The 23487-nt window shown below is 39.2% G+C and overlaps 1 protein-coding gene across 1 annotated transcript in view; it reads right to left on the bottom strand.

The window, feature by feature from the left end:
• Positions 1-13008: 13008 nt before the first annotated feature.
• LOC126136758 (delta and Notch-like epidermal growth factor-related receptor) overlaps positions 13009-23487 on the bottom strand; it is a gene marked incomplete at its 5' end in the record, with an annotated part of 583816 nt that continues 573337 nt past the window's right edge. The window contains one exon of the mRNA XM_049915208.1: positions 13009-20467. Coding sequence (XP_049771165.1) covers positions 20266-20467 — 202 coding nt within the window. The remainder of the gene's footprint in view (positions 20468-23487) is intronic.

Below are 23487 nucleotides of genomic sequence, written 5' to 3'. Positions count from 1 at the left end.
CATGGAAAGACAAGATGAAGGGAGAGAATGGTAGGACATCTGTTAAGACATCACGGAATAACTTATAGGTACTAGAGTGACGTGAAGAAGGTAAAAACTGTAGAGGAAGACAGAAGACAGAGATAGAAATGTATCCAGCATATGACAGAGGATTTAGGGTGCAAGTGCTACTCTTGAGATGGTGTGGTTAGCGCAGGAGAGGAATTAGTGGCGGTCCGCAACAAACCAGTCAGGAGGCTGATGACTCACAAAAAATCGTAGTTACCTTAAGGGGCTCCGGAACGCCCTATACTTGCAATGTTAAAATAACGCTTATAAATTACATCTTTCCTCACAAAGTATTTGAGGTAGAAAGTAGAACTTTTTACAGATTATTTATTGGAATATGAGCTACAACTTAACACAGGGATTTTACAAAGTTTTAGTTCAGTTATTAAAGATGATTTTTTTTTTCAATTGTAATGAAAATTCACAACATTTTTTTGCAATTTTTTATTTATATATTCAAAAATATACAGTTTTTTGGAAAAAGGCTGTGTTAAATTATGCAGAAGGTACTGTGTAACATTTACTGAAAGTTTGAAACAAATATGTTTGGAAGATCCTTAGAAAACATGTAATTAGTATGAGAAAATAAAAGTTTTGGGAATCGAGCGACAAAGATTGGATTAACTTTTTAGTGCATTCCAGGTCCATAGGATGGATTATCTTCATCCTCTGCAAACTTATCCTCCAGCTTCCTCTTGTTCCTCCTCCTGTTTACTCTTGCTTGTATTTCTAGACTCTTTACAGCCCTGTCTGCAGCCCGAAGGCGTTCCTTGTCTAAAGCAAGCATCGCTCGTACCATGTTAGAATGTTATTATTTACAGTAATAACACATACCTTTGGCTTTCCAACATTTCTCCTTTTCTTAAAAGCCTTCAGAGGATTTCTAATAACTTTACTTTTACTCATTATTATACTTCAACAAAACAGAGACTCAAGAAACAGAATTAATTACGAATATTTTCGAGATAACGACAGAGTAAATAAACATGAAACAATCAACAATCACACCAGCGATATATATTGAACCATCACAGGTTAGCCACAATACATAATTTATCTCACATCACTAAAATGTACCTGATGAACATGGACGTAAATAATAACACCATTTCACAGCAGTTTAACAGCGCCACAGTGGGTCACGCCCATGTAGAACACATTTCAAAAAAAAATTTAAAATAGTTGTAGTCTTCGGAATTGAATAAATTATATATCTATTAAAAGGTAATAGTCTGCAGATTCAGAAAACGCAAACAAGTAAAAATTGAACTTTTCATGATTTTGAGCCTTTCTGGAGCCCCTTAAACTGCAGCGGGAAAGACATTCTGACATTTCCTACTGTAGGATGTTGTTTACCTTAAGATGGCTGTACCACATTATGTGTGAAATTAGAAGAAGCTAATAGCATCTAATACCTGCGGTTGCTTTCGTTGCTACTGTTCTTCCTTGACGCATTAAGATGTGTCCTGTTAACCGATCCGGCCTTTTAATCTAATTTTGTCACAAATGTCTTTTCTCCCCAATTCAGTTTCGTACTTCTTCATTAGTTATTCGATCTGCCCTTCCGATCTTCAGCATTTTTCTGTAACACTTTCAATTTGCTGCCAGAATTGTTTATTGACCATGTTTCACTTCCTTCTAATACTTACCTATATAGTAAAAGTGAAGTAAATACAAATAAATACACATGCTGACGCAAAAAGTGGAACATCTAGAAAGAGAGGAGGAAACGAAATGAGACTTTTAATCTAATTTTGTGACAAATGTCTTTTCTCCCCAATTCAGTTTCGTATGGTTGATCTTGTTTGAGTGGTTGCAAAATGAAATCACATTTACAAAGAACTTGTCTGTGTGAAGCCGATTATCAATATGACTTGCACCCTGTCTGACCAGGATACATCGACTAAGTCGGTTGGGCAGCGTCAAAAAGCCGCCATGTACTCTCCCCAGAAAAGCTGGTCCACAACTGTGACAATTGGTCCTTGATATCCTGAATGCTGGCACAGGGACAGAATTGATACCAGAGCTGATCCCGTACATGCTCGGTAGGAGACAAATCTTGGGATCTTGCTGGCATCAGGACCACCTCAGCAGCAGACAGGCAGATCACAGAGACGAGTCCGTGTGCGAAAGAGCACGGTCCTTTGGAAAATGACATCATGACACTGATGCGCATTAGTAACACATGGGGGTGCAGGATATCCGTGGTATACGGTTCTGCGATCAGAATTCCTCATTCACAACCAGCTGTCACCTGAAGTCATATTCAGTCACTCTCCACACCAGAACACCAGGAGCAATACCTCTGTGCCTCTTCAGAACATTGGAGGAATGTGAGTTTCCCCAGATAGCCGCCGTACTCCCAGGTGTATTCCAGGTTACTGTGAAACTGCGATTAATTCCTAAGAACAATGGGATCAATGAATCAGCAGACATGACATCGCTCCAAACGCAGTCGTTTGTGTTGTGGTATTAACGGCGAACCAAGCATGGGACGGTAATTTCTTTGTATGTCCATCTTTCCAAAGATGGTTGCGGCTGTTCAGTACAGAATGTTAAATCAAACACCTTTCAGGCACCAAAATTTTCAAAGTGTTACGTTTCGGCAGTATGTTACGCCCTCTTCAGGCCCCCCGTCCGACGTGTAGGAAATTTCCCACCTTTGGTCCAATCAGAATAGAGGCTAGCATTCAGTGACTGGTACCCGCAGGTTTCTACTTGAGACAGTGACCGCTTCAGACACCACCTGCCTTCTGGTGATTTTTTGAAGTGATCACTGTCTAGAAATCTATGGATACCAGGCACTGAATGCTGCCCCCTATTTCGACTGGACCAAAGGTGGCAACCTTCCTACACGTCGGAAAATCGTCCTGAAGATTATTTATTTACTTATTTATTTATTTATACGTCAAGTTCCATAGGACCAAATTGAGGAGCAAATCTCCAAGATCATGGAACTTGTCAGTACATGTACTTACAACATAAAAGTAATAACAGATAAAAATAAATGTTCATAAACCTGCAAGAAAATCTGTCCATAAGTTTAAGCAAACGCTATCTGCTATACAATGACAATGAGCTTAATTTTTCAAGGAACTCCTCGACAGAATAGAGGGAGTGACCCATGAGCAAACTCTTCAGTTTCGATTTGAAAGCGCGTGGATTACTGCTTAGATTTTTGAATTCGTGTGGCAGCTTATTGAAAATGGATGCAGCAGTATACTGCACACCTTTTTGCTCAAGAGTTAAGGAAGTCCGATCCAAATGGAGGTTTGATTTCTGCCGAGTATTAACCGAGTGAAAGCTGCTTATTGTTGGAAATAAACTAATATTGGTAACAAGAAACGACAATAAGCAATATATATTGAGAGGCCAATGTCAAAATACCCAGACTCGTGAACAGAGGTCGACAAGAGGTTCGTGAACTCACACCACTTATTGCCCAAACCGCCCTTTTCTGAGCCAAAAATATCCTTCTAGAATGGGAAGAGTTACCCCAAAACATAATACCATATGACATAAGTGAATGAAAATAAGCAAAGTAGACTAATTTATGTGTCAAAAGATCACTCACTTTCGATATCGTCCGAATAGTGAAAATGGCAGTATTAAGTCTTTGAACAAGATCCTGAATGTGGGCTTTCCACGACAGCTTACTATCTATCTAAACACCTAGGAATTTGAACTATTCAGTTTCACTAATCATATGCCCGTTCTGTGTGATTAAAACGTCAGGTTTTGTTGAATTGTTTGTTAGAAACTGTAAAAACTGAGTCTTACTGTGATTTAACGTTAGTTTATTTTCTACAACCCTTGAACTGAGGTCATGTACTGCACTACTTGAAACCGAGTCAATGCTGCACACAACATCCTTTACTACCAAGCTAGTGTCATAAGCAAACAGAAATATTTTAGAGTTACCCTTAATACTAGAGGGCATATCATTTATATAAATAAGGAACAGGAGCGGCCCCAACACTAATCCCTGGGGCACCCCCCACTTGACAGCACCCCACTCAGATCCCACATCACAGCCGTTATCAACATTATGAACAATGACCTTTAGCTGCCTGTTGCTAAAGTAAGAGGTGAACCAATTGTGAGCTACTCCCCTTTTTCCGTAATGGTCCAACTTCGGGAGCCGCATTGTGAGATCAACAGAGTCAAATACCTTTGTTAAATCAAAAAATACGCCAAGCGTTCGATACGTTTTGTTTAGCCCATCCAGTACCTCACAAAGAAAAGAGAATATAGCATTTTCAGTTGTCAAACGACTTCTAAATCCGAACTGTACATTTGATAGCAAATCGTGTAATATAAACTGATCAATTAACCTTACATACACGGCCTTTTCGATAACTTTTGCAAACACTGATGGCATAGAAACAGATCTAAAATTATCTACATTATCCCTTTCTCCCTTTTTATAAAGCAGCTTTACTACTGAGTACTTTAATAGTTAATAATAATAATAATAATACTGAATAGAATTGGGGAGAAGAGGAGTTTGTGGCACAACTTGACAAGAAAAAGGGATCGGTTGGTAGGACATGTTCTGAGGCATCAAGGGATTACAAATGTAGCATTGCAGGGCAGCGTGGAGGGTAAAAATCGTAGAGGGAGACCAAGAGATGATTAGACTAAGCATATTCAGAAGGATGTAGGTTGCAAAAAATACTGGGAGATGAAGAAGCTTGCACAGGATAGAGTAACATGGAGAGCTGCATCAAACCAGTCTCAGGACTGAAGACAACAACAACAACTTTAATCGCTCAGGAAACTGACCATTCCTAAAGGAAAAATTACAAATATTTCTAAATACAGGGCTAACATGTGCAGCACAGTACTTTAATATTCTACAAGACACTCCATCATAACCATGAGAGTCCTTAGTCTTCAGTGATTTAATTATTGACTCAATCTCCCTCTTGTCTGTATCACAGAGGAGTATTTCAGACGTCAATCTCAGAAAGGCATTTGCTAAGAAATTTATATGATTTCCTGTAGAAACTAAATTTTTATTTATTTCACCAGAAATGCTCAGAAAATGGTTGTTAAATACTGTACATATATCTGATTTATCAGTAACAGAAATATTATTACTGCGAACTGACTTTATATCATCAACCTTGTGCTGCTGACCAGACACTTCCTTCACAACTGACCATATGGCTTTAATTTTGTCCTGTGAATTAGCTATTCTATTTGCATACCCCATACTTTTTGCCCTGCTAATAACATTTTAAGCACCTTACAATACTGTTTGTAATGGGCTACTGTAGCTTGATTGACTACTTCTAACATTTTGATATAATTCCCGCTTTGTTCTACATGACATCCTTATCCCACTAGTCAGCCAACCGGGCTGTCCATTACTGCTAGTACCCTGTTTAGAATGTTCTAATGAAAGCAACTCTCAAAGAGCATGAGAAATGTGTTATGGAAAGCATTGTATTTATCATCTATATTATCGGCACTATAAACATCTTGCCACTCTTGTTCCTTGACAAGTTTTGAAAAACTTTCTATTGTTGTTGGATTAACTTTCCTACGTAGTTTGTAATTAAATACGACATTGGTTTGAGTACAAAAACCTTTTAGTGTTAAAATTTGTGCATCATGGTCTGAAAGGCCATTGACCCTTTTACTAACAGAATGCCCATCTAGTAATGAGGAATGAATAAAAATATTGTCTATGACTGTGCTACTGTTCCCCTGCACCCTAGTTGGAAAAACACGGTTTGCATCATATCATATGAATTTAGGAGATCTACCAACATCCTTTTTCTTACACAATCATGTACAAAATTAATATTGAAGTCACCACATATAATTACTTTCTGGTACTTCCTACAAAGTGAATCAAGAACCCTCTTTAGCTTAAGCAAAAATGCTCTGAAGTCGGAGTTAGGGGACCTATAAACAACAGCAATTAGAAGTTTAGTTTCACTAAATTCAACTAATGCTGCACAACTTTCAAATATATGTTCAGTGCAGTGTCGTGATACGTCTATGGACTCAAATGAAATACTATTCTTTACGTACAGAGCCACTCCCCCACCCCACAAGGAACTCCTTGAAAAACAGCCAGCTAATCTGTAGCCTGGTAAAGGAAGCCTCTGAATTATCAAATTATTTAAGTGGTGCTCTGGTAAACCAATAATTTCACAGTTAACATCTATTAGCAGTTCACTAACTTTATCTCTAATACCTCTTATATTTTGATGAAATATGCTAAATCCTTCTCTACTTGGAAGCATTACATCCTCTGGAGGTGAGTGCTTAGTCAGAGGAACTTCCTTTAAGCAGGTATACCTATCAGCTGACTTCAATCTAAAAAAGGTGCAGCTCTAACACCAACTACTACACGAATTTTTCCATGAGTGATACCACTACCACCACCACCACCCACTACACTGTCACCTATAAGCTTAGCCAGCCTCCCCTTCCCTTACCTATTGAGGTGCAGGCCATGCCTAGTGAAACCCCATCTACTGACAGACCCAACTGGCGCCACTGAGATGTGATCCATGCCCTCCGCCATCAGTGCCCTCCCCAGCCCCAAATTAACGCGCCTAACAGCAGCATTAAGGTGAGGCCGATCATGACGCTGAAACAGTTGCACGAAATGCACATTAGTGCCACCAGTTTGAGTAGCTATCTTAACCAAGTCACCACTGATATCATATTGCCCGTCCCTATCGAGACTGTTCCCTGCTCCACCCACTATCACTACCTTATCCTCTTTCGCAAAATTCTTACATAACTCCCCTATGCTTTCAGTCACCTGAGCCAACTCTGCACTAGTCTTCACAATGCTGGTTACCTGGTACTCACTCCTAAGCACTTCCTGCAACTGTTGGCCCATACCTCTAACGTGGAAACTACCTAGCAGCAGAACCTTCTTTCTGCTAGACTTTGCAACTAACCCAGGCCTCCTAATTGCTGAGGACTGCTGCAAGTTACCTACATCTACGGCTACACGAAGCTCCTCTCCACTCAACTCTGACAGTTGGTCGTATCTATTGCATGTATGCAAAGTAAAACTCTCTGAATACCTCCTCTTCCTAGCTACCCTCTCGCCAACTGCCAGTTCCCATTCCCCACCACCCTTCACCCTCCTCAACCTACCTAGTTCCTCCTTTGCGCATTGTAACTGCACCTGAAGGGCACAGATCGTACGCTCCTGCTCCTCTATTAACTTGTTTCTACTGCAGATTCTACATTCCCAGGAGAGGATCTCCCTAAAATGACCACTGGCTTCCCCACTGCATTCCCCCCAATGAAAATACTTTGAACAAATCCCACACCGTAATCCACTACTCACAAACCCACACTTTTCACTCATGGTAAAATTTTACAGTTACTGAAGAAAACTATACGTCTACGTTACCAAAGTTCAGTTACACCAGTAGAACTATTTAAGAACTAACAATAATAGTCTCGAAATTCTCTGCCTACTAAGAAAGTAGCTACTTGTATCAATACTACAACACAGCCGATACCAATACCAGCAAAACTTCACAAATTTATTAGCTAAAACCAAAAAACGACCACTGTAACTCTAAGCGAAGTTAAAACACTAAATGAAAATTTTACTGAAATATTTCACTAGAAAGAATAATAAACGTCAGTTGAAAACTAAAGCACGAAATTTATTAAACGACTTCAACACACTGAAAACTCTATAAAACACAGCGAGCGAACGATTACAAAAGTTCATTAAGTCGTTATTTCGCCACAAACGGCACGCAACACCGCTGAAATCTGTTAAATTTAATAACTGTATTACAGAGCACAAATAAGTTTGTCAGTACTTAGCTTATAACCGCTACAGCTGCAGTGCACGCCGCAAAAGATGGCGTGATATATCGCCGAAACTCGCAGCCCAATAAAATAACAATTTGGGAATATACATGGATGACAGGTGTTTGATTTGGCATTCTATTCCATTCGATAATTTCTTATTCTGGTTGCTGTTAGTCTCTGACCAGTGTTGTGGGATGATACACAGTGTTGCAGGGTCGCCGTGAAAAATCGCGATTCAGTCCTAAACATAATGGGAGCAACGTATCAGCAGTCAATACCACCTGCACACAGCACGACTCCAAACGCAGCCGTTTGTGTTGCGGTATTAACTCCAAACTAAACGTGGGACTGTAATTCCTTACTTCGGGTGCTGCTGGTCTCCAAACAATGGTGCGGGATGACGTAGAATTTTCCATTACTTCTTTCAGGATGGCAGATGCAAATTTGATGGGGTGATGATGTGTCTGTTGCAAAATACAGCGATTATCCCCTGCGACGATCAGACATGGTCGGCTTCATCTTAATGAGTACGCCTTCCCTGAGGTTTCCATGCAGTCCAACCTCGGGACATTCGGATATGACATCCAGATGCCTCAGTAATCAGAATACGCCACGATTCGACCAGCCAGCGAAATGGAAACCCATATGAAGCCCCTTTGAAATTCTATGAAGTACTGATATCGCTGTCTTACACGAGTACTTGGCATCTCTGTGACCTGCTGTAGTCATCATTCAACATGTGACGCTGTTCAAGTCCCTTGTATTTTCTCTGCCCGGGGATTGTGTGTTAGTGTTGTTCTCATCATTTCATCATTATCATCATCGTCATTTATGACAGTGGCTATATGACGCTGTTCAAGTCCCTTGTATTTTCTCTGCCCGTGGACTATGTGTTTGTGTTGTTCACATCATTTCATCATTATCATCATCATCATTTATGACAGTGGCTAGATTGGACTGTGTAAAAAAATTGGAATGTGAGAAAAATTGGAACTTTGTACAGGCGCTGATGACCGCGTAGTTGAGCGCCCCACTAACCAAACATCATCATTATCATCGCGTCCCTTGTATACCCTGCCAGATCACTGGTGCACTCTGGTGGCCGTTGACACAGACAATTCCAATTCTAATCATTTACGTTTAAGAATTCACAAAAAGTCGCAGCTGATATTTAAGTTTCAGTGACAAACGACTGCGAAATATCTAACTTCGCAGCCTAGTACTTTAGGCATAAAATGAAATTTCTTAATCTTAATTTCGTCACAGATTTCAAACTATGGATGAGGACCGCAAGCCTACATAAATCCCAAATAATTTTTTATTGTGAAAATTAAAACAATAAATAGTGAACACTATACAAATGGGGCACATGAGTCTATCGTATGTGGTTAAATTTCTCGTTATCAGATTGAAAGTACCATTTTACATCAGGTGCAGTTAGTTTCCCAGAAAAGTTCCTAGGAAAAGGGAAAACTAAAGCATTTGATAGACGAGTAGTTGGAAGATCGATTCTCACCTCTATATTTGGAACTCTCTCAGCTCCACCTAAATCAGTTCGAGGCCGGAAAACGCTTCGAGACCAATGAAGAATTTGATGTACTAACAGCTGAATATTTTGCAAACCTTTCAAGGACGGAATCATCTCATAAGAGGAATGACACTGCAATAACTACAAACCCTAAAGAACTCAATTTCGAAGAATGTTTCTGAGGTAACTACCAAGAGCAGATGCTGGACAAAGCATTAACACTGCAATAACACAACAGGACAGTGTTACCATCTGGGAAATGCAAACGGCCTATTTTGTTACTAGTGTTATAAAAGGAACTTTGTTATACCGTCATGATTGTTTATGTCTTACATGTATCTACTAATTTCATAACATATTCCTCCTGACATTGCTGAACCGTCTTTGGAATTAATTTCAGCAGCAATTCTGCATGGCATGGATACAAAAAATTCTTGATCAGTTTCCAGAAGTACGTATCACCGTGTGTCTACATATGGATCAATTAATTCCCGTATGTTACTGGCTAGTGGTTTGTTGGCGCGGATCTGGCGCCAAATAGCAAGTCAGATGAGTCCCACGAGTTCAGATCTGGCGAATTCAGTGTCCAAGACGTTAACGTGAGCTCATTATCATGTTTCTCAAATCACTGTAGCAAGATTCCACCCTTATGCCATGGACATTTGTCCTGTTAGGAAATTCTATCGCCATCGATTACGACAGTAAGTACGAAAGGATTTCATGTGATTCGCAGCTGTCGTAGTGTCCTCTTTCATTACCCATGGAAGCCCAGATGAATGTCCCATAGCATAATTTTGCCCCCACCTGCCATCTCTTTGGCTGTCGCCTCCGCTACGGCCACCGTCTGCGCATGGAGATGGCTTCGACACCTCTCTCCGAAGAGAAAAGGAAAGCCGTGTACGTCTGGTGCCTGACGATCCGGCACACCCGCCACACAGGAGTGTCCTGCGGGTTGCCGTCCTTGCAGACGCCAGCAGCGAACTCTGCACAGCGCCATCCGGTGTAGTAAGGAGAGCGCCGCGATCATTGTATACAGCCAGCAGTATTTCGCATCAGCGAAGGTATCTGAGGTCGACAACTTCCTGATATCCATACTCCGGGTGGCCTTTACACGACCGCCGCCTGCAGTTCTCCAGCAAACGCCAAGCCAGATACCAAGTCTGATTCCGAGTAAACGTCGAGGCTACGACGCAATGCTGCCAGACCAGGACAACGCCGCAACAGCACCAATTGTGAAGGCAACTGACTCCAACCTGGCAGAATAACCCGTGGTGACAGATCGTGTGCTTCAGCTCGTACCTCCATAGAACTGTGTTCAGTGAGTGACAGTTATTCTTCTTATAACGGAAAGATGTCTTGCTTCCTGTCAATGAATGAGCTTTTGGTTGTTCAAGTTTCCTTGTTGATTCCATATAGAAGAGGAAAGATGTGCAGCCTTATTGACAAAACCCCTGCTGAATCAGAAGAGGATCTTGTAGCCTGGATAGTAGCAGCAGCAGCAGCAGGAATCAAGGACAGTCCTGCAGTCTTTTACCGTGTTAGAAAGAACATGACCCTCCATTGGAACCTTTGCTTAAAAGTCAATGGAAGCATTTTTGAATCTGTAGCGTAATTGTAGTAACTGTGTTGTGTTAATGTTGTTGTCAATTGCCAATAAATAATTAAAATTTAACTGTCTAATCTCCTTTTACAAGTCAACGGAGGCATTTTTGAATCTGTGCTGTAACTGGTGTAGTTGCACTGCGTTAGTGTTGTTGCCCTCTAGTAATAAGGAATTAAAAATTATTTGTGATACTTTTTGTCCTTACTGGAAAACATATTAAAAAAGTGTTTTCACTGTCCCACGCCGGGTCCCACAGCTTGTCCGCAGCTCGTGGTCGTGCGGTAGTGTTCTCGCTTCCTACGTGCGGGGTCCCGGGTTCTCACCCTCGTGATGACTGGGTGTTGTGTGCTGTCCTTAGGTTAGTTAGGTTTAAGTAGTTCTAAGTTCTAGGGGACTGATGACCATAGCTGTTAAGTCCCATAGTGCTCAGAGCCATTTGAACCATTTTTTTCTCCCACAGCTTGTTGGTTTAATTAACTTTCATCCACACAAAACTTCATCTTCCCATTTGAAAACTCCTGACAGGGAAATCTGACATTAAAGAAAAAAGTTTGCTTTGGTGTCCTGTGCAACCTCCTAGACTATGTCAGTTTAAATAACTTTTACCCTTATGTCCTGCGAACTTTTATAACCATCAGATGTACATTAGCACTTATGTAATATGGTGATCCTGTTGATTACATAAACCAAAATACATAAGTGATTAAGTAAAATATTGCATGATAACTTAGCAGTAAATACTGGAACCCATACATGTACAACTCTTATTTTCAGGCACTAATCAACAGTTAATTAATGTTGGCATACTTCACAGGTCCATTCAAGTTTACATCTTGGCTGTGGTCTCTACCCACTCTTTAGAATAGTCTATAAGGTGTAGCAAGACATGGTGACAGGTAGAAACTTTGAGTAGCTCCATGGAACATGCTTAGGTTGTTCAACTGAGAGAGCAGAACCCAAAATGAACTACTTTGTGTTTCTTCGCATCTAAAGTTCCGCTTGTGTCCAGCGCTCATTAGGAAACTGTTGTGAATCTACACATTTACCAGCATGAACTGCTACCGATTGATATGCAAAACTTGTTGGGAAATATGTACAATTACTGTAAAAAATATCCAGTATGATGGCGGTGAGCTTAGTGGAACTTCTGTTAGATGGATTTTCAATAATTATCAGAAGTGGCCCATTATTAACCCCATGTAGTTTTCTAAAATCCTTCAGTCGCTGCATGTTTTTGAATCTTACGAATCTTAAGAAGTGTTAACAACCCACAGTTTAAGTACTCTATTACTAAGTAAGAGATTAAACTCTTATTTTTAAACTCTTAAGTATTGTATTCTATCGTCTCTTTAAATTGTTGTATCTATAGTAAAATTTATATGTGAAATCTTGATAAGCTCTTATGTGCTGGGTTCACTTAAACTTTCAGTAAAATATATTACAAGAGTCTTCATACAGTTTGAATTATACTCACTGAACATTTGTCTCAGTAATGGTTAGGATTATAGTAGTACCAATTGTAGTAATAATGATTTTCTACCATGTGTCTAGTGAATCAAATATAGAATGTGTGGTCTCCAGTGTTTCTGTAGCACTGTTTATAAAAGCTGGTTAATGAAAAACTTGATAGTCATAATAATAATGTAGCCATTACCCAAAAGTACGTAAGGTACTAACATGTATACAGTGATGTACTCAAAATGACACATTGCAAATGCAATTAGTATTAGTAGTAGCAGGATATTTCAAAGATAATAGCTGTTATAATTTACACAAGTCATGTACATTCTCATGCTGTATTTAATTAAGTGACTTGTTACAGTCTTAGGTTCTAACTGGAAAGAAATAAACAGGGAAGCTAAATGAATTCAGAAAATAATTCATAACTCTTTTTGATTAATTAGATACAGAATCATAAGCCTCGTAAATAGCAACTATGAAAGGCTGCAGGATTTTGGTAAATGGGAGCTGTATTCACTTCTAATTGTGGTTATTAAATTCCTGAAATAAATCAAATGCCTTAATTTATACCAATTTATTATTATTAGTTTATATCTTACATTAATTGCCATCACATTAAGAGAAATCATCTTTACATAAATAATTGCAAGTGTAATGGATGGACTGCAGACATATGCTTAATTTTAAGCGGTGAACATACCTTTGTAGTTGGTGAGAAAGTTAAACCAGGGTTAATTACAAGCATCTCATTCAAATTCCAGTCTGAGGTATAAAAATGTACATGAATATGTGTCAGACAAAGTAGCCTAAATTGTTTTATCATAAGACACAGCAAAATATATTGGTATTTATTAACTGACATTTCAAAGAATATATGGTATATGGTAACAAGTAAGACAGGTAATAAATTACACATTACATATACTGAGAAAGACAAAATGGTTTTCATGAATTTATTAGGATATCATGATAAATTTTCAGATTATTAAAAAATTACAACAGGTTCCCAGTTATCCTTAAAAAACTGTGATTAATTCGTGCTCCATGCTGAAATGATTCTTTGCCCCCAGCCATAACCCTTGTTTGAAGTTAATGCACCTTTTTTGGTGCTGATCACTGATTATGTTTTCTTTTTGGCACAACTACATTAACATTAAAACTTCTTTGGCACTAAATTTGTGTTGATAAAGTCTCCTGAATCAATTCCACTATAAATAATTTAACATTTGAACTTCTTCCAAAAACACTTCAAAAACGATTTGTTTCTAGAACTAGGTTTTCAGCAACAATTCTCTCTAAGTGGTTGAAGCTACAAATCTAACAACTACAAAGTTACATTAATTACTGCCAAATGCCAAATAAAACTAACCCTTAAGAAACATGGACTACAATCGAGACTAATAGAAGGCGCCGTTTGTGTGAATCTCATGCTTTCCTGAACTGGGCGAATATTCGCATCTATGCTCTATGCAATTTACCTCTTACTTCTGGCACGTATAAGAAAGCAACTGCATCTGAGAGCACATAGTCAAATCACATGTGTTCACTACCTCGGACGGAAGAATTATTTAAATGGAACTTTCACGAATTATAGTGAAAAAAAATGGAAATAATATACTTCTGTATTAATAAAAACATCAGTAGTGGAATATAAATAGAAGAAACTAAAATTCGTTACGATAATACACCAAATCCATTACTCAAGCTAGTAACTTCTGAGAACGATAATTTTTGACAAACTGTAGCTGTGGTGTGTCGAATAAGCAACACATCATTTTTATCCCTGATAATTTTTTAAATGATGTATTCCCTGTTCGCCTCTGTCTCAAGCTTTTTGGACGACGTTCGTTGACCATTTTTCTGACGTTTCACCAACGCAAGTGGCTGGCATGTCAAACTTACAGCCTTCTTTGCTAGTGCTATCAGTCAGAGATTACATACAGAATATTAACTATTAATTGGAAAACGTCAAATGAATTGATAGAGGACTTAAAAAGAAATAAAAAAGTTCAACTGTAAATTTTGTTTAGTTTCTCAATCACAGATACATTCTGTTGTTACATGTTTGCTATGTTTCTGTCTTTTCTTCATCACATTTTCACCTCGATTCTACAAATATTTTTTTGTTTCGTATGTTGTTTGTTCTGGGATGTGTTACATCTAATCCTTCTTACTTGTTCCCATGGTACCAGTAAACAAACAAATCCCTTTAGTATCAAGATAACAATCAGTAGTGGGAACTTGTTCCATACTAGTTATTGTCCTAGCATTTAGTGTGTATTGCAGGCAAGAAGAATTTTTAAATCAGAGTTTCTCAAGTTAATAGTTAGATTGTAGAGCAGCGTCTAGGCCTCCTGGATCTCTTGACCTCAATCCACAGACTTTTTGTTTTTTGAAGCAGTTAAAGAAAATGTTGTATTCAAGTTCTATTGCAAATGATGATATCCTTCGCCTTAGTGTTATTCTCTGTATTTCAGGAGATACAGCAGACACCTGGAATATAGGAGCGATTAAGACAATCCATGATGCGGAGTTTAGAACTTGTGTCAAAGTTAAGGGTAGACATTTTAAGCATTTCATTTAGCAATCAGAAGACAACACTAGAAAAGAGAAAAATATCATTATAATTGGGCTGGAAATTTGAAAAAAGACAGAAAGCACACAAACACGTAACAGCGAAAAATGTAACTAAGAAAATTAAAAAAATTGATCTTGTGTATATCTGAAATTTGTTGCTTCTTTTTAAGTGCTCTACTGTTCTCCAGAGGTTTCCACTTACCAGTTAACAACCAAAGAGTGTCTCAGATCGGTTGAGGGCAAAAGTGTCCCATTTTCAATGTCAGGAATGTACCGCATACAAAGTAGATGAGCAAATGTAATGATCAGGGAAAAACCCTCACACGTTGGCACCATAGGTACATAATAACTGCCGGTCATGGGCTAGAATCCAGTTCGACATCAACAGTGAGAGGGGGAGGGGTGAAGCTTGACCACCCCAGACGCTCCCACTAGTGAAACGTCAGAAAAATCGTCAAACAAACACTAATGGGGACTGACGACCTCAGATGTTAAGTCCCATAGTGCTTAGAGCCATTTGAACGAAACACTGGCCAAAGAACCCAAGACAGAAGCTAACAGGCAATACGTCGACAAGTGGCCACGAAAACTGCAAACATTTTTTTTTATCCAAGCAAGAAATCAATTAATTGTATTGGAGCTCAATGTGAGCATATTTTGATGGTGTACATTAAAAATTCACGAATATTTGTTATAAAGCAAATACTGAAGTAAACAATTTAGTTTCTGAGCTACGTGCAAATACAAAGTGCCAGTTCTCATTTACTCTAATTAGCCTTGCAAAATATCCTTGCAGAATTATATGTCTTAAGAATTTTGTTTGATTTGAACTGTATGTACCACCTTCTAATGTTGTGACAGCAAAATAAGTAAGTAAGGTGAACTGTTGCTATGATGCTCCTATATTTATGAGTCTCTGATGTGGCACATTAAGGAAGCATGTAAAATTTATTTACAATTCATAAAGACTACTATATCGCAGTAATGTCTGTGTGTCGGATATCTGTTTGTAGATAACGAAGAATATTGATGTTATCTAATGAATTTAGTTAATCAGAATAAACACATAGCAAATATTTACTCACACTAAAAATCTATCGTGATTGCCAACATTATAACTGAATAGTGAGAAACCCGTCACATTAAATTGACACTAACATGTTTCGTATTTTTCTTTCTGATAATTCCCTGCCTGCAAGAAGCCCATTAATTTCTACTTTCATGTCTCAAAACACTGATTCAGTTTCCATCCGAGAGGTATCGCATTAACAGACTGTATTCTAGATGTTAATATCCGACAGGAAATAGTGTTCTAATTGGAGCAGTAATTGCATTGCATTCATTACTCTTCTATACAGCTACCAAAAACTTTTCTTGCTGTGAAGTTGTACCGGGTGCTACGAAATAAAGTTTTATTCTCAAGGATACCTCTCCCTGCTGCACTTTACAGAAACATGACTGTGGAAAAGGCAAATGATGTTGCCACAGTGCAGTCTCTACAAGCAACTGCTTTTTGCTAGGGACTTTTTAGAAAAATTCACCAAGGTATGAATGTTTGTCTTGTATTCGTTTTTACATAATTTGATATTTGTCAAGGCATAGAAATTGTGCCTCGTGTAACGTTAACAGTCTCAAGTTTTCATAGTTGCTACAGAATCAAAATCGCATTTCCATCCAACATTTCTTCTTAATCTTCTTCATCTGTATCTATGTCCTACGTCGAGATATTAACATGAATCTAACTCTTTTGTATGCTATGATAAATTCTTTTAGACAGTATTCACAACCAGTGCAAAAAGATGCAATATTAATACAACGCTCTGAAATAATCGCATTGAAGCAGTTCGGAAAAAAGTTCCACAAATACTTTATATATGAAGGGCAAGTGCAATGACACAGTGTGAATATCGGACATCTACATTGAAATGAAGATCACAATGCTCTCTTGATCTCAGCTTTAGCAGAACTTACAGGTCTTAGCTCCAAATATATTTCATATTTTCTAAACTGCCATTTTCCAGATGACATTACTGGTTTCCATTCGATTTTTTGAAGTCAATTCCCAATTTTTCCCAATTTGTGGCAAAGAATGAACCTTTTATTTGGCATTCATTATCTATATATTATGAAAAAAATGGAACTTGTGTAGATGTGATTGGTGCTATCTAGTGAGCAAATTATACATCAGACAGTGTTGATTTCATTCATTAACATTACAGTTTCAAGCGCTCAATTAAATGGAAACAATTTTAATAATAGTTGTATGAGTGTAGGCTTCGACTGTGGTGTCTATTTCAATAAAATTTTCCTGCATGTTACTTGGTGTCATGATACAAAAACGAAACTGCCAACGTTTCGTCTACAATTACAGGCACCAATCATCAGGATGAGTGTCATGTAGCAGAAACTCCTACAGTTTTTGTTATATCATGAAGGGATCGCATTGTCAGAAGAATTTCATTGAAATGGACAGTAGACACTTTTTGTAATGGGTTGACAAAACTACACAAATGTATTTGGTTCTTCACGTTTTACATCTCTTGTACTTTTCTCTTTATGGCAGAATATAATTTTCCACAAAAGGATTCACAAGATAAATTACAGAGTGTAGTTGAATACGAAAACATTTACGTGACATTGAGGTTCAGACTTTTGTGTGAATACTATATCTTGTGACTTTTTAATCGCTGATGTTTCTTGTAAAGCATTTTGCTGCTTGAATATCTCAGTTACTAATATATTTCTCACAGTAAACGTACAGTAAAAAGTTTGGCACAATACATAACATCATTTTTCTAAAGTTGTTTCAGTTCCAGGGATGATGAGTAGCATTGAGATACCTTAATTGTGTCTTACACAAGGAGCAACATGTTGTGAGAGACAATAAATATATCGTCAGGTTGATAATTCTTAGTTCTACAATACTAGAAACGCTAGAAACTCATACGACACATTTCTTGCATCCATAAAATAAAATTTAATACTTTGACTATGAAATGAAATGACCATAAGGCATAGGTGCTCGTCATAATTAAAATTGTCCACTTCTGTCCTTGTAACACACATTATCTGTGCACCTGGCCATCTTTATTAGTAGTGAGCACCAAGGGTATCCTCTTGATGCTTCTCCTAATATAGTCATTACCTGTTGCTTGCTGAAGGTACTACCATGCATGTGCAATTGCTTTCTGAACCGTGACATCATTCCCTTGGTACATTTTCTTCGCTATTTTCAAAGATACTGATTGTATACTGATGTCCAGGTTCACACAAATTCTCCCTGTTGCATCAAGTAAGTACTCAATAGTTTACTATGCATTTGCATTGAAATACATCCAGAAACTTTTAAAACTATCATTATGTGCTTCATGTGAATTTGATTGTCGAAACTGTTTTCTTGAATATCTATTTCTAACTCTTCCAGAGAGTCTTATATTCTTTTCCAAGTGTAATAATTCTAAATCATGTTCTCCTTTAAGGGTTGACTTTATTTGTTTTACATGGTGAACTACCTATGACTTGTCAGAATTCCTTAGCCTAAAAGCATCTTTGTGTTCCTAGTATCTGATCTGTTCTCCACATTTATTCACCATATGTCACATGAGAGGATCAGCACTTTATTTTATGAGTGCCAGTCACGTAGCAATGACGCCTTTTTTCCCTTCTTCACGAAGTAGACAATATAGTAATCGTGAATTTAGTTCACTTTCCAAAATCACCTTCTACAGCCCACTCCAGTAACACACTCCTACAACAAAAGGTGGCATCAATACATAAGTTTAGAAAGGACCAGATGCTAAGGTATGTGTAAGACTGCAGTCTGCGACTAAATTCCTTACTGCAGGAACTGAGATGTCCACTCACATTCCTGAAACACTGAAGAAGATGTACAGAGATGATGTGGTGGGTGTTTGCACTCTTAGATGGTCGGTTCACTGCTGTAGAGAACCTGAAGCTCAAACACAGTTGTCTGATGCTTAGTGGCTTGTCAGTGACTGGAATGATGTCACACAACACCAAGTGCATCAACTACATCAAATGTGTCTGTGTGGCTGCTGGATCATAACAGATGAATCTTATCACCAGATATCCATTGATAAAGGGAGTGTGATTGCCATTATGAAAAAAACTGAGCTCCTGAAAGATTTGTGCAAGCTGGGTACTGAAAATGTTGACAAACCAGAATGAAGAAGCAAAGAAAACATCTCCATCCAATCTTTTATATTGCTTCAATGTGGAGGGGAAAGAGTTCCTGTCGAAAATTATAAATACAAGCAAGCTTTAAGTTCAAGTTTTTGATGGAAGACCATGATTTTAACTGCAGTGATATACATGCACTTCTTACAAGGTAGAAAGAAATGGTTGACAAACATGATTACACTAAAATGTGGCAAATTAATCTAAATTTTTGTATGTCTTATTGCATGTAATAGCATCTCCTTTCATGCAAAAAAATTAAAAAAAGAGAGCATTATCTACTGAGCTACCCTTGTACACAGTCCTAACTTCCAAAATTAGCTCATTTTTATATTGACATCAAAGTCATATTAGAGCTCACAAAATTATTAGCTGGCCACACTACTCTAATTCTGTGAGATTTAAAAATTTTTGTTATCTGTTATGAGAGTCTCCTGTAATATTGGTAAAGGACAAATTCAGTTTGTTTTTCGTTCCTTCTGACCTTACTTTCTTAGTATATTGACGTGTGAAATGGGACTGACAGGGGCATAAGTGGACTATTTTAATGATGGACGAGAAACCTTAGTCCTTGTGTTATGTTTTATTTTATAACTGCTGCAGATACTCTGTTACAGTTTTTAATATTCTAGAGAGATAAGCTGATTGGTGACAAACCAATAGCGAGAGTATTGTCTCACAAAGAGTACTGTTGACTGTGCAACGCATAGTCCAAGTGGGTTAATGCTACTCAATATTCATGACAAAGTGTAGCAAGTGCTGATTGGCATCTGAAAAAAATAGAAACTATTGTTTCGGTACTGTGAAATCTGAGAGCGTGTTGACGTTACAGGAGGCAGTTTGAGATTACCAGTAAAAGCAACAGAATGTTAGTATTTTGTTCTCCGTCCTGTGTGTGTGTGTATGTCGATTCCTCAGGAACACATGCGCTGCTGCGAGTAGCACTATGCAAACGTAAACATACGGCTGCTGCTGAGGCTGGCATCCTGTGTGCGAGCGCGCGTGGGGCCCAGCTGAGCCAGAACGCCTTTGGCCCAATACTCTACTGGATGAGCGGCGAGCTCTGGCTGTCGCTGAAGTCGAGCGTGTAGTACATCTCGGCGGTGTCGAGCGCGGGGAAGCGGCCGCCGCCCCCCGCGGGCCCCGCCTTCCCCCTCTCCCGCTCTCGGTCGCGGTCGCGCTCCCTCTCACGGTCGTGCTCCAGCATGGAGGCCCGGCTGCCCCTGCGGCCAAGGAAAGGCGTCCTGCGCCCGTCACTCCGCAGGTCACAGCGCGACATGTCGGGGCGTGCACAAGACATCGAACTCTGAGGAATGCTGAAATTATAACATGGTATACACACTGCGCAAAAAAAAAGTATCACTTTCTCGAAACCTTGTAACTCTCCCACTGTGACGTGTAAGGTTGAAATTTGACTCAAAGATGCATACAACCTCTCTGTGTAATGCACAAAAAGCGTGCCGTCTTTCAACATCATCTTTTGGCTTCGCGACGCTTCAAACAGCAAGATGTTGACATATGCGAAAAAATTGGCGAGGTGTGACCTGGACTCATGCGCTCAGGATTCCGTACAAACTTAAGTATATAAATAGAGAGTTCACCTGTTTCAGGAATCGAGGAACTCGAAATTTTTTGCATGTTATCGACATTGATACTGGGGGGTGGGGGGTGATTTCAAGACTTTCGAAAATGAAACTTCCTGGCAGATTAAAACTGTGTGCCAGGCCGAGACTCGAACTCTGCCAGGAAGTTTCATATCAGCGCACACTCCGCTGCAGAGTGAAAATCTCATTCTGGAAACTTTCGAGAATGTTTGAATTTCAAGTTTTAAGTCGGAAAACAAATGACAAAATATTTTTTTAATGTGATCTAATTACAAATTCACAATTTTCTGATTCATTTACCTAACTTCTACTGTCAAACCTTTCTTCTTGCCAAATTCGATTATTCTACATCAAGGTGAAATACCCTATAAGTTTTAACCACTGAGTTTGCGAGTATCAGAATGTGTGACATAAATGACCATATCTCTTAACTGCACTCACTTAGATATATAATCCTTTGGTGGTGTAAAAATGTTAAGCTTCTAAGTATGTGATGTAAATTTCAACTTGATACGTCAACACGTTCCACAGTAAAATGGGGCTTAACAGCGGTTGGACTGATATACACTCTGATAAAAAATGAGAAAATTTTTTGTGTAATATACACTGAAGTGCCAAAGAAACTATATTCAAATACAGAGAGGTATGTAAACAGGCAGAATACCGCCCTGAGGTCAGCAACGCCTGTAGAAGACAAAAAGTGTCTGGCGCAGTTGTTAGATCGGTTAATGCTGATACAATGGCAGGTTATCAGGATTTAAGTGAGTTTCAACGTCGTGTTATAGTCGGCGCACGAACGATGGGACACAGCATCTCCGAGGTAGCGATGAAGTGGGAATTTAACCGTAAGACCATTTCAGAAGTGTACTGTGAATATCAGGAATCCAGTAAAACATCAAATCTCCTACATAGCTGCGGCCGGAAAAAAATCCTGCAAGGACGGGACCAACGACGACTGAAGAAAATCTTTCATCGTGACAGAAGTGCAACCCTTCTGAAAATCGCTGCAGATTTCAATGTTGGACCATCAACAATTGTCAGCGTACAAACCATTCAATGAAACATCATCGATATGGGCTTTCAGAGTCAAAGGCCCACTTGTGTACCCTTCATAACTGCACGACACTAAGCTTTACGCCTAGTTTTGGCCCATCAGCACCAATATTGGACTGTTGATGACTGGAAACAAGTTACCTGGTCAGACGAGTCTCGTTTCAAATTGTATTCAGCGGATGGACGTGTACGGTATGGAGGAAACCTCATGAATCCGTAGACTCTGCATGCCAGCAGGGCATTTTTCAAGCTGGTGGAGGTTCTGTAACGGTCTGGGGCGTGTGAAGTTGCAGTGATATGGGAACTCTGACACGTCTAGATACGACTCTGACATGTGACACGTACGTAAGCATTCCGTCTGATCACCTGCATCCATTCATGTCCATTGTGCATTCTGACGGATTTGGGCAATTCCAGCAGGATAATGCGATACCCCACACGTCCACTAATGCTACATAGTGGCTCCAAAAGCACTCTTCTGACTTTAAACACTGCCTCTGGCCACCACACTCCCTAAAAATTAATATTATTGAGCATATCTGGGATGCCTTGTAACGTGCTGTTCAGAACAGATCTCCACCCCCATGTACACTTACAGAATTACGGACAGCTCTGCAGGATTGATTGCGTCAATTCGCTCCAGCAGTTCTTCACGCGTTAGTCAAGTTCATGCCACTAAGTGTTGCAGCACTTCTGCGTAATCCCGGGGGCCCTACACGATATTAGGCAGGTGTGCTAGTTTCTTCGGCTCTTCAGTGCAATTCCAAGTTAGTAGGTCTTGGAGTTGTTCCTTTGGTTGTACTATGAAACCTTGCTTTTCTTGATTCCAGGTCAACAAGAGGTACCGTTTAGGTCTTGATGAGTGAGTTTGCAAGTATCAAAATATGGGACATAAATGGTCATATCTTTGATTTCATTGACTTAGGAGCTAACGTTTACTAGACTGCAAATCAACCATAGACCTTGGTATGTGACAAAAAATTCAACTCGATACGTCTACCCTTTCCTAAGAAAAAGATGCCTTAACAGATGGATGAATAGACAGCGTGATAGCAATTTTTTTTTTAAATTGTCCGATATAAATACAGATTAACAATTTTCGGACTTTTTCCTTAGGCTGCAGTGTGAACCTTTGTTTCTTGCGGAATTTCATAATACTAGATCACTGACAGAATACCATGTAGATTTTGATCAGAGAGTTTGTGAGTATCAAAACATGTCGCACAAATAGCACTCCGCCTTCAGGCCACAAGTGGCCCATCGCGACCATCCGACCGCCATGTCATCCTCAGATGAGGAGGCGGATAGGAGGGGCGTGTGCTCAGCACACCACTCTTCCGGTTGTTATGATGCTTTTCGTTGACTGGAGTCGCTACTATTCGGTCGGTAGCTCCTAAATTGGCATCACGAGGCTGAGTGCACCCCGAAAAATGGCAACAGTGTATGGCGGCCCAGATGGTCACCGATGCAAGTGCCGGCCACACTCGACGGTGCTTAACTTCGGTGATCTGACTGGAACCAGTGTATCCACTGTGGCAAGGCCGTTGCCTCGCACAAATAGCCGTATCTTCTAACCGGACTGACTTAAAAGCTAACGCTTATTACAC

Source organism: Schistocerca cancellata, chromosome 1 (assembly GCF_023864275.1).
Source record: "Schistocerca cancellata isolate TAMUIC-IGC-003103 chromosome 1, iqSchCanc2.1, whole genome shotgun sequence".
Classification (NCBI taxonomy): domain Eukaryota; kingdom Metazoa; phylum Arthropoda; class Insecta; order Orthoptera; family Acrididae; genus Schistocerca; species Schistocerca cancellata.
The sequence above is the reverse complement of the archived record's forward strand: the minus strand, read 5'-3'. Positions and strand labels throughout refer to the sequence as shown.